The sequence below is a fragment of the Onychostoma macrolepis genome, chromosome 05 (genome assembly GCF_012432095.1).
Source record: "Onychostoma macrolepis isolate SWU-2019 chromosome 05, ASM1243209v1, whole genome shotgun sequence".
NCBI classification, from domain to species: domain Eukaryota; kingdom Metazoa; phylum Chordata; class Actinopteri; order Cypriniformes; family Cyprinidae; genus Onychostoma; species Onychostoma macrolepis.
In genome coordinates, this window is record NC_081159.1 from 22,357,854 (window position 1) to 22,370,520 (window position 12,667).

General features: G+C 37.7%; 2 protein-coding genes across 3 annotated transcripts; one reads left to right on the forward strand and one right to left on the reverse strand.

Annotated features, from left to right (window-relative positions):
- The first annotated feature begins 183 nt into the window (after nt 1–183).
- rnf181 (ring finger protein 181) lies at nt 184–3,507 on the forward strand. Of its 2 annotated transcripts, none has more exons than XM_058776813.1 (6): nt 184–306; nt 842–939; nt 1,596–1,729; nt 1,950–2,065; nt 2,583–2,657; nt 2,788–3,507. In XM_058776813.1, exons 2-6 carry the CDS (start codon nt 854–856, stop codon nt 2,845–2,847), a joined length of 471 nt encoding a protein of 156 aa, XP_058632796.1. In that variant the 5' UTR covers nt 184–306; nt 842–853; the 3' UTR covers nt 2,848–3,507. The 2 variants fall into 2 exon arrangements, with proteins under 2 accessions (XP_058632796.1, XP_058632795.1); XM_058776812.1 differs by having other exon boundaries at nt 217–373.
- Nucleotides 3,508–3,566: 59 nt separating this feature from the next.
- Nucleotides 3,567–11,893, reverse strand: tmem150aa (transmembrane protein 150Aa). The gene is made up of 8 exons (XM_058776811.1): nt 11,726–11,893; nt 9,849–10,093; nt 9,622–9,669; nt 9,456–9,542; nt 9,288–9,355; nt 8,568–8,695; nt 7,869–8,046; nt 3,567–6,339 (listed from the first exon to the last, which is right to left on the reverse strand). The coding sequence occupies exons 2-8, from the start codon at nt 9,911–9,913 to the stop codon at nt 6,035–6,037; spliced, it is 879 nt and encodes a 292-aa protein (XP_058632794.1). The 5' UTR covers nt 9,914–10,093; nt 11,726–11,893; the 3' UTR covers nt 3,567–6,034.
- Between the last annotated feature and the right edge of the window lie 774 nt (nt 11,894–12,667).

The window sequence follows — 12,667 nt, forward strand, 5'->3', positions numbered from 1 at the left end:
GCCTGCAGGACTAGAAACTTGATGAGATTTATTTTTGTTTGTGCATAATGCAAAGCATTTTTTTTTTTTTATCAAATCAATATTTGTTGTTAAGTTTTCAAATGAAAAAGAAAAAAATATATATAATTAACAGTCTCAAACACCCGCTGTACACATTTAATAATTGCAATGACAATGCTGGTGGATTTGTTTAACCACACTCTGGCAACCCCAGCCCTCTCGCAAATATCGCGATAGAGTTGTTGTGTCCGCGCTGACAGTGCAGTGAAACAAGTTTCCATCCTGATGATTAGCAATTTCATAACTGTGGGTGAATTTACAGTTGGTCGAATTTCGTTTACGATTTTTTTTTTTAGACGTTTAGAAGAATAAGGTTAGTACGTTACGTACTTTTTGGGATTCATTTATGTTTGGTAAATTAGAACTTTGAATTATTATGCTAGCCAGCTAGCAGGGGTACGTTAACGTTATTATTGTTTTTAGATAGAGATGTTAGCAGCCTGTATCTTTTAAAAGCTATTGGATCTCAAACGGTACTTTATGTCCACCTCATATTTTGTCTCTTTGCCTGTCAGTAAGTCTGAGAAGAGAAAGACTAACGTTACCTGACAATTTACCATGGTTGTTTTTGGATAGTAACCAGTTTAAATGTTACTTATTTGCATCAGTGTAACACTGGTTTCGAAAATATAAACATTCGCTATAAAAATAGTTGCTTAAACTCTCAACTATTGTTATATGAGAGTGAATTAGCAACTTCATTGTTAGAACAGATCCTGAACCTTCAGGTTTCCACAACCGCTCCGTTGAATGTCATTCAGATGGCCTATGTGTTTATCAGGTGAAGTAGAAAATGGCCTCATATTTTGATGAGCATGACTGTGAGCCCACAAATCCAGAAGAACAGTACCGACAGAACGCCCTGCTGGAGCTTGCCAGGTAACTAGCAGGACAGTGTTCTCTAGACCAACTCAAACTCATTTCTTTAATCAGTGTCTACACAGTTTCTTTCTTTTCAGTGTGTGTGTACATATACATTACCATTCATAAGTCTGTGGTCAGTAAGATTTAAAAAAAAAAAAAAATTATTGTATTCAGCAAGGATTGAAAATAATCAAAAGTGACAGTAAAGGCATTTATAATATTACAAAGGATTGAAAAAATGAAATTACGGTTTCTACGAAAATACTAAGCAGCAGCACTTAATGTTGTTTCATTCAGCATATTTGTGACGGATCATGTGACTCTGAAGCTTTGCCATCACAGAAATAAATTCCATTTTAAAATATATTAAAACAGAAAACAGTTATTTTAAGTTGTAATAATATTTCAAAATTTTTACTGTATTTGATCAAACAAGCCTTGGTGAGTAAAGAGATTTTCAAAAACATTAAATAAAAAATACCAATTACCAACCCCAAACTTTTGAATGTTACTGTTGATTTGCTTAATTATGTTCTGTTAAATAACAGCATTAGCATAATAGTAGTTGATTAGTATTTGTATTAAAACCAACCTTTTTATAGTTTTTGTCAGCTATGTGGATGAGAACGTAATGATATTGCTAACCATTTTTAACAATTATGCGGCTATAGGTCTCTGATGCAGGGCCTTGACATAGACTCGGGTTCATTTGATTTGTCGGATTGGGACCAGCGTCTCCCGCCTCCTGCAGCCAAAGCTGTGGTTCAGAGTCTTCCTGTGGTCATCATCTCCCCAGAACAAGCAGGTGACAGACTGCTCATTTCAAAATCATCTGCAAACACATTCATAGAAGACATTGTTGCACGAAGGAACATTAGCAACTGGGTAATTGGTAATAATTTAGATGTTTTATTGTGTTTGGCATTGGCAGCAAGTTTGATTGAATTAGACGGTCTTGAATCCTTGGTGTCCATGACTATCATTCTTCTTGAGCTATCCTCAAGCTCTTTTTTTTCATTTGACAGATAAAGCACTGAAGTGTCCGGTGTGTTTACTGGAGTTCGAGGAGCAAGAGACTGTGAGAGAGATGCCCTGTAAACATCTGTTCCACACGGGATGCATCATGCCATGGCTTAGTAAGGTATGTTTAGTGATTTTGTCTTCTCTATGATCCTCCAGTAAGCAAAAATGCATTCAGTTTATTACAAGGGACAATAACAGAGATTAATTTGGATTGGATTGTAAACTGTATTAATCAAACTCGCTATATCAATCAAATCCTGAATAAAACCTATCACAGTTTCCACAAAAATTATCGAGCAGCACAACTGTTTTCAACAATTCTGAGTGTTTTTTTAAGCAGCAGATCACTATATTAGAATGCTTTCTGAAGAATCATGTGACACTGAAGACTGGAGTAATGATGCTGAATATTCAGCTTTGAATAGAGCTAGAATAGAGACCATTTTGAAATATGTTAAAACAGAAAACACTTACTTTAAATTATAATAATATTTCACAGTAGTACTGTATTTTTATTAAATAAATGCAGCCTTGGTGAGCATAAGAGACTTCTTTCAGAAACATGAAAGAATCTTACCAACCCCAAACTTAGGTATGCTGATCATAATCATAAGTGTTTCTACATAACATTACAGACCAACTCATGTCCCTTGTGTCGACTTGAGCTACCCACTGACAATCCAGACTATGAGGAGTTCAAAAAAGACAAGGTAAGAGTGCAATATCTGTTTTCTTTTTAATGTCATGCACCGTTATTGTTTCTGTAACTCATTCATTGTATTCGTTTGAGACACCTTAAGAATATACCAGAGCATTTAGTGTGTTTGTTTGTTTTTACAGGAACGGAGAAAGCAAAGAGAACACAGACTAGAGGATCTACATGGAGCCATGTACACATGACCTCAGCACCTTCAAGACTTGAATATGTATTCAACTTTCAGTTTGTTGGAAGTGAGAGTTTAATGCGCAGGGACCAGGCTTTGAAATCATTGCATTTGTGCGTACTTGAAAACAAACAAACAAAACAGCAAAGTTTTTAATGTTATCACTTTTAAGACTGCTTTGTATGGCTATGCACTGAGAACTGTTTGTATGGAACTGTAATGTAGCCTTATAGACATTTCCGATTTCATTAAATGTTTTAAATAAAGCAGTTGCTTTTTTTGTTTTAGTGTGAAATTGTATTTGTTCACTCCATGATTTCATATTCATTTGTTTTATTTCCTGAAGAGATTTTTTACCTTTAAGTGCTGAAAAACATTATTGTGCTGATAAGCAATGAACGCCATAGTTTATACAATAATTCACTGTAGGCATGACTTTATCAGTGGACTCTACATTACACACTTTCCCAGTTGGGAAATGAAACCCTCCTTATGTAATACGGTAGACCTCTACCTCATGAAAAATGTGTGATTTTTAGGTGCGTAAATTATTGTAAAGATTCAACATGCTGAGACAGACTTATACTGACTATTATTTACTAATGATGGAGCAAAAATTCATAAAATGTTAAGCTGTCATTTCCATATTTTTGAAATAAAAAGTGAACTTCTCTAACGTAGTGTGTATTATTATTTCAAGTGTGTTGAATTTGTCTTTGAATGATTACACAGACGTACAGATACACTTGTTTATTTTCCATCGAATGTTTTGGTAATTCAATATAAACCTCTGTCAAAGAAAATCATTGAAATTATACATAAATCTTACTTATTTACATAAGTAATTTATAAAATAAAAATATTCTCTGCATTGTTTTTATTTCGATTTTGGAGTGTGAACCTCACATCTTTGTTGTGTTCTTAACAGACGCAATGTGTTAATAAAAATACTTTGATTACATCATTTAAAGGCATCAGAAAAATAACTTCTATCCAGACAACAGCTGAAAGTCATGTAACATCATCAACCAAAAACACATTATATTTGAACCATTTTCATGTGAGGAGATTCAGATAGTCCTTGTGGGGGATCCTCAATCCTGTTAGGACTCAATGTGTGTAGGCTCTTACAACATTCTCTCACAAGCACAGATGCATTGCAAAAGATGACAACAAAATGTAGAGTCTTTGACCAAGCCTAAGACCAAGTGTTCAAAATAAATCAGTTCAAATTGTAACATAACAAATAATCAATAAACAATCCTTGCTCAACCTTTTGCTCTCAGGTGACCTATAAATGACTGATCTATTATTCTGATAATATAATATGCATTATATTCACTGACAAATATTGCATGTAATTTATACCAACTGTTGCACATGCTTTATATTACCCAAGATTTTATGCCCTTTTGTGTTTGTTTAAGCTTGACCCGTTATGTTACTCTACCTCTATGTGCAGTTTGGTTTGAGCTGAATGTATTTTGTAATGAGCAACTAATAAAATGTGGATGTAGCAATACAAAAAAACATTCAAAATTATATGTAACGAATGGTTGCTGTTGTACAGTGCAGCCCTGTGAATATTCCCTTGCATGAAAAGAAGAAACAATATTTCAAATAGCTCTCCAATAATAGTGGAGTCAACAGAGATAAACATGTATGATGCCTAGAGACCTAATCATTGGCATGAAAACCTGTCCCATTGAAGGGCAACAAACAAACAGACCATAACTGGCACATTTCTGTGTAAAATATAAATGTTAAAGCACAATAAATCTGGAGTCACTTTAAAAGCAATACAGCCCCTTTGATTGACAGCCTGAATTATAAACATCACACAAATACTACAGCAACATTAAGGCCACCATAACCACTCAACCCTCAGGAAGTTTAAACGCGGTTTCCTAGGTTCCAGCCTGGAGACCAATCAGTTTCATTCATTTAATCGTTTCAATTTTTTTTAAATTGCAGTACTGTCTCTCAGTGGCTATGTGTCCTGCTACACACACAAAAAACAATGAATCAAAGTTAATGAATCAAAGGCATACAGTACATATTTTTAAATGCATCCTTTGGCAACAGAGAAAAACAAAAACTGATGCACTGCTTATGTGTAAAAAAAATAAAAATAAAATAATCACTTTTCACACCAGTTGGATTGGTTATGTCACCGTGATTCACAAAACAATCAGCAAAGATATGTAAGTAAAACTACAATGTAAAACGCTGAATAGATGTGGCATTTTTGGAGTGGTTATATGGCCCTTGACAGAAGAAAAAAAGCTCAAATTTGATTTAAAAATATATATAAAAAAGTACATGTACAGTCAATGTGAATATACTTATTCCACAACTAATCAACTGACCAGGAAGGCAAGGATAGAGCTGGTGTCACCTTACATCACTTCCTCCTGCTCGAAATTTACAAAACCCACCTCGTCAGGGACTAAAAACAAGCATGAAACAGGACAGAAGAAAGCCAGCATGACGAAACATTTACCCACTGCATCTTTAAAAAGGCCACCATTACAAAAAAAATGGGTGAATGAGACTTAATTTTATAAGTTAGATTTCAATTAAAAAGTATTTTCTTAGGTGCTCAAAGGCTATATAGTTCAATCCATATCTTAGACATTCACGTTCCAAAAATGAGAATACTCGGATCCTGATAGTCTGCAATTCCAAATAAAAGTGAAACGAACTTAAATCTTCAAAGTTCATTCGATGTGTTACGTGCAAATCATCAATTTGCAACAATAAGTGGGCAAACAGTAGCAAGCTCTAAAAGAGATACCCCTGAAACATGTGCAAACGTGACAGTAAAAATTGACCCCATCGCCCAGTGCAACACTTCAGGCTAACAACAACCTTAAAGTGGAGCTAAAATCCCCTTTCTTTAAAAAAAAAAAAATGCTCATTCTGTCCTTCTCACCCACAAACAACCCAACAGAAGCTTCTCGCAAGACATAACAGGACTAAAAATAAAGACAAATTTATCAGACGAAACGTAAAATATGAAATGGTAGTATACAACAGTCACACTTGTAAACTCGATTAACCAACCCGATTAACCTGCCTCGACTCAGACTGGACGGTTCCTCTAAATCACTTTAATCTCAGCCCAAGTGTGGTCTTAAACGCAGGGTGCACCATCGTGAGGCTTCCCACCTGGCAGTATGTGACCGTGTGTGCTGATGTGTTTAAAGCATTGCGATGTTCTCAGGAGTGCAGTTCAGATGTGTGGAGGTGCTGCTTCCTCCTGGAGATTTCAAACCCTTTGTGCTGGCGCTTCCCAGGGTGTCTGCTTGGACATCGTCTCCGATCATGATGCCGGGCCCGTGCGAGAGGTTCCGCTGGAGGCCGGCCAACATGGTCTCGGTGGTGACAGTGCCGAACTCATAGGTGAAAGTCCCGTAGAACACGAGGATGACCACAGTGAAGACCCACTCACAGATGGCCGCTGCGTGTTGTAAGACAAAGCTCTCGTGGATGAAGAATATCCCACCTGAGGAACCATCAAGGATTCAAACGTTTTCCAGAATGAAAGGCACAGCGGCCCACTATGGAATTAAAGAGGTAGTTCACTCAAAAATCTAAATGCTGTTGTCAAAACAGAAAAAGGCTATTGAAATCAACAGAGGCTTTCACACCAGGAAGTTATAGAAACTAGCCACCAGTGCTGAGAACTTCCCCTAGTGCAATTTTCCTGGTTGCAAAATTCAACAACTAGAGAATGGGTGACAGAGAAGTGCCTGGACTTCATAGTCGATCTATCACCGTTTTTCACGTTTGTGGAGCAAATATAAGTAAACTTTGTGTTAACAGCTCTTTCGAAATGGCATGCATTCAGCCAATCAGTGTACATTTACGCTACATGGTAGCTCCTATTATCCTGGGTTTGTCTGAAGTAGGAGCCCCAAATGTCGTTCCTCTAACTACAATCATTCTCAGGTCCCGGGTGCGAACATGACAAGAAGCGGGTACTTCCACCAATAGTTGTAGGAACTATGAAACGTTCTTCTGTGCAAAAGCCCCTAATAAGGACCAAAAAGTGTTTGGTTACCAAGTTATGGAACAACTTGAGGGTGAGTTATTGACAGGATTTTCATTTTTGGGCGAACTATCCCTTTAACTTACTTAAAGCCAAGGATTATTTATGGAGATACTGGTTAATTAGCTGCTCTCATAGTTATATCACCCAGTAACTCTTTAGTCACTCCCTTTTCCTCCGGTTGGGGAAAAAACTATTCATAAATCATTGATGAACACAGCAGCGATAAAGCAGGAAGGCCGGGAGACTCCAGCTGGGCTCATCCGTCTCCTCAGCGACATTTACACCAAAGCAATTAGATTATACGTCCACTATTATATGAGTCAGGGGCTTCTTGATCGTGACCAGGGCCTCAGCAGGAAGAGAAACAGATAAAAGCTCAGGACTACACCTTTCCTTGCCTCGATTTTGTGGTGGTTTATTATTAACAGCTGGTGCTAAATGGGATAGTTCTCCAAAAATGGCAATTCTGTCATCGTTTACTTATCCTCGTGTTGTTAAAAACCTGTAGAACTTACGTGAGGAACATAAAAAGGTATATTATTAAATAATGTTGTTCTTTTCCATGCAATTATGATGCATAAGTAGTCTGCAAATACACTAAGAATATCATAAAACCAGTTCATACAAACTGTGCATGTACTGCAAGTCTTCTAGAGCCATATGATAGCTCAAATTTGGTTTCTGCATTGTGATGCAAGTGTGATGGATTATCAGACTTCGTGATGATTTCTGGTGATCTATCCCTTTTGAAAGCCTAAAGGGAGAATAGAGCAACCAGTGCAATTCCTCAGAAGAAAGAATGTCCATCAGTTTGGAATGACATGAGGATAAAGTGTGGGTGAACATTACCTTTATATTGCACACAGTTGATATTGTCTAAATAAACAAGACAAATAAGCAATCCATGTCAAGAACAATTATAAACACACACTTATTCATAATAATTATTCCAGTCATACTCATTCAACAAGGAAGGATACTGAGAACCAGTGCGATGAGAGCACCAGAAGCCAGTGCCACACGCATGTGAGCCATCCAGTAGTCCAGAGCTGTAACAGCCACCCGGTAGGTCAGCAAACACTGCAAACACACGAACAGAATGCCTGCTGGGAAGGCGGCGCCCGCACCTACATAGTGAAGTGTTTTAGCGTGGTCCACCTAGTCAAAAAGCAGTAGAGTATTACTCAAGTTATAATAAACCGAAGCATTGAAAATAAAAGACCAGGACTTCGAAACTTGATGACAGACACACTTGTGTGACATCTAACCTAGAAAAAGTGGACTGAAACAAGAAACTTGCCTATTGCACACTCAGCATACGGATGGAAGTGTTATTAAGGATTAGGGAGTAAAATGCCTTCTAAAATCCATTCTGAAGAATGAGATGGCTGCACGCATGGATCAATACTAATCACTTTGAGAACATCAGTCTGAGAGAAACACTCTGATGCTGATCAACGCATCAGTCTGATGCACTGAATTTATGGCCGGTGGAAAGACTACGGGTGAAGCATCACCCCTTAATATCCTCTCATACAGCACTAACAGACACCCAAATGCTTGTAACCACTTTTGTTGTGAATGGTGAGTGCGGCAGTCTACTATGAGCTACTATGAGATGTGTTTATCAGATGATAATCATACATGGAACCGTGTGTAGGCAGAATCGTGTGACTGACCTGGAAGTTGCCCACCATGACCAGTCCCACAGCGTTGGTGCATCCAGAGACAAGTCCGCTGGTGTTGAGCCAGCAGTGGTTCCTGTGCTCGATGATCTGAGCATACCGTAGCAGACACACCAACACCACTACACATAAAAAGAGAACAGAAACAATAAGTTAGGCCATTTTACACATATACAACTTGTGGTTACAAAGTTCCTTTTTGTTCATGAACAGAAACAAAAAGCAAAACAGACATTTATGTTAGAAACCTGAAGTGTGAGCTACATATACATGTCTTCAGTGTCCAAATGCTTTTTTTAAAATTAGATTTTAGCTGTACTTGCCTTCACAAATCTTATGGTTTTTATTTCTATTTATAAGATTTATTATTCAAGTTATAGTGTGGTGTATAAAAGTTAATAACACCCCTGATTTCATGTCATGACACAGATGACATCCAACCTTCAACAAGACAAGGACAATCAAACCCCTAATCACATAATCGCAACATATCAGCTCACTCATAACACAACACATAATGAAGTGACACAGGAAAACATCCATTAGAGATGACGCAATAAGGAGCATGTCTGCAAGTCTAATGCAGGTATCTGTTTTTGCGACACCTCTGCTGCTCTGAATCCTGAATGCTTCCATTCACGCTTTTCTTCTATGTTATTTGATACGTCACTGCCCGTGTAGAACATGTGGAAATATGAGAACGAGCAGTCTTACCCATGAAAGCTCCCACATTACCAATGAGACTGAACAGACAGCTCTCGGGAGGGTAAGATCCACATTTACTGAATCAAAGTGAAGACAAAGACACTGTCAGATCACACTGGAAATAAACACAGACTCGAAATAAAGAGGAAGAGCTCAAAATAAAGCGCACATGACTACCTGATGAGGGGGATGTCTTGAATGGTGCAGCATGTTTTTGGGAAGCCCGGTTTGGCCGTTTCCTCTGTGCATGTTACATTGTATGACCTTTAAAAACAGCATTGACTATCAAATTACATAAACATCACATGCTTTAAACAGACTGAGTGAAACAAGCCCAACTTACCAGTTCTCGACAGGACAAACATGGTGGTTCATTACAGCCATGGCATATCTGAGGACACAGCAAAACAACACTGTATTGCACGTGCTTGCAATTTTATATATTTGAATTTGTAAATGTGGGAAAAAAAGCTCTGATTTCAACTTTTAAAAACTATCGGATGTAACACTTTATAATTAATGCATTTTAAGATGGATTTGAATCATGGGTGGCAGCTTATTAAAACTCACACTATCCATATCCCAGTGATAGAAAAGGCAGCCAGGCTGACAGGCAGTATGATCCAGGCAGTCATTGGTCTGACAGTGAGGCCAGTCTGTCCCAAGCATGAGGGGGAGGAACACAGAGGGCTGGCAGGGGGAGACACAGGGGGGATGACGAGGGGGCACTGACATGCAAGGACACACAGGGAGGGGACATGAGAGGAGGAGAGGGATGCCACGCTGCTCCTTCCTTCCGGCCGCCAAATCCAGGCCTAATCAGTGTTTTCAGGAAACAAAGGAGGTGAACGGGGGAGAGAGAATTAGACAAACCATATTAGAAATTCTTCAATTGAAATAACCTCTTTAACAGTCCACTTTAAAGGCATGGAACAGAATTTGCAATCCGTTTTACTTCCATAACGTGACATTTTGCAGAGCGAGACGGAATGTTCAATAAGACAAAAAAGTGAGTGGAAAGAAAAGGTCAAAAGATGAGGGATTGGTGACATTGGCCATAAAAAAGTGCTTTCGGGGTGGGGCCAGTTATTACAATTTGATGAAATATTACTAAATTACTTTTTAATGGAATAATGTGCACTGATAAATCATTCCAAAAATTAAGACCATGAACGTGCATTAAAGTCACAAAGAGACTATCTTTTCTTTCATGTTTTAGCGAGAGATCTTTTCTTTCATGTTATGACGAACATCCAAAGTGCGACAGGTTATCAAAAAGTCAAAAATGGGGTCTTGGTTCTATCTGGTTGTTGATTGGATTGTCACTTGTAAGAAAAAGATGGGGTTTAAAAGGACTACATGATTGAAGAAGTCCAGCATACGTCACCAGAAAGAAGTCTGTCGCTTCACTGGAAGGTCCAGTTTATCCAGTTATTTTCTGGTTTAAAATTATTAAGTCAAAATAATAAATAAATAATAATAATAAAAAGAAACAAATGCATAAGATCAGAAAACAGAAAATAGATTCAAAAATTTTTAATTTCATGGCAACTTTAAGAAGAGAGAGATTTTGACGTCAACTAGTGCAGCCAAGCAAATGTTCATGCACAAGTATTAGTTGTCAGTCTCAGTGTTTTTAAGTGCTTGATTCCACTTGCAATTTGCCCTTTTGACCCATTGATTAAGTAACTAAAAGCACTTCTAGTCCAAAGTCAATCCTGCAGTTTGAGTGTGTGTGCTGCAGTGAACTTTGTTGTAAAAACATAAGCTTTACTGGAATTCTGAAACACATGACTGCCACATGATGCTGTTTGAAAACCTGGAAAGCAATACTGATAAGTGGTTGACCACTAATGAGCAGTGGTACGATGACTACAATGCTGTCTAGACAGGCAGCCCACTAGGTTTTCAAGCACAGTACACTTCATGCATCAGCACATAAAAGGCTGCCACTGATGTTCACATCAACTAGCCAGGCAGGTGTATGTGCTGCTGTGTCACTCATTTGCATTAGTTAAAACTAAAGTGTCATACAGGTGGCCTTCGTCGATCTCACTGAATATTTTGTATAACGTTTACCAAAACGAGTTGGCAAATCTTCCGGTTCGTTTCTAAATGTACTGGCTGACTGTCTCAATTCTTAGGCAGCAATTCCGCGTTCACTAGCAATAAAGCTAACACTGGTTTGTGTTTCGAAACCTGGTACGCTGCCTTCATAGACAGCATTTCGGAAAACATTCAAACGCAGCTGAGATGTCCCAAAATGCTGTCTAGGTAGACAGCTCACTCGGTTCTGATACAGTCACACAGTCCACCGAAATCTTGAAACGACTGCTGCCTCCGAAAAAGCACATTTTTATTCCTTGTAAGCGAGTTCACAGTTCTACCTGAAATATTTGTGGAGATTATGTGTTTAACAAGCAAAAAAGGCGTTCATATTTACATACCTTAAGTCCTGCTACTCCCTGCTTCCAACCTCACTCAACCTTGGTTGTTGCTTTAAGATAAGGCACTGATGCTAAAGCTGCTCCTCGCGCCTCACTGTAATTGTAGTTCTTTGTCTATTTAAAAAGAATGTGTTGCAAGGTGTCGCAACATTCGCTGGACTACTTCATCCACAATGCCAATGTACGGCAGCCGAGGGGTTCGAAAGAAATCGTCAAGCTTGGTAATACAGCGACGTTCAAAGGCAAACAGCGTAATTGCAAGAAAAAAAAATGACTTGAGATGTCATGTATCCAATATTTGCTGGCCAGAACAATGATTTTCCTTGTTATAACCATGGTATAAAAAGAATATAAATGTAATAACATGCCTGTCCATATTGGAAGTTATGATTGAAAAAAATAATTCTTTTCAGACTGCTTGCATCTTTGTGTTATGTGTTTTTAATAAGGTATTTTCATGAAGCATATTTACTGATTCGGTGTTTGTTGTGTCTGCCTAAATGCAGCAAATTACTTTTTTATATATGCATTAAGATATCATCAATACAGCCAAAAGAAAATGAATATGGAGGACTTGTTCTTCCATTGCATTGTGTAATTGAGTTTAGGACACCTAATCATAAATGGGTCAGAAGAACTGCTTTTTAAAATGTTCTCTAAATTTACACTCTTTGAAAATGCAGAATGGATAGAGACATTGAGAACATTAAATCCAACTATTATCATGGTCATGAATGAACTGACTAACTTTTATGAAATTTGAATAGTAAGAATGCACAGGATGAGGGAAATGTAATTCTAATTCTGAAACCATTTCTTAAGTGTTTGGGATTTTTAATTAAAAGTGGTTTATTAGACTATTGGTTTCCTTTTTATATGTTTCACGTTCGATTTTATGTGATGATTGTCTTTGTCTAAATAATTCAAGACAATTTTCACAAA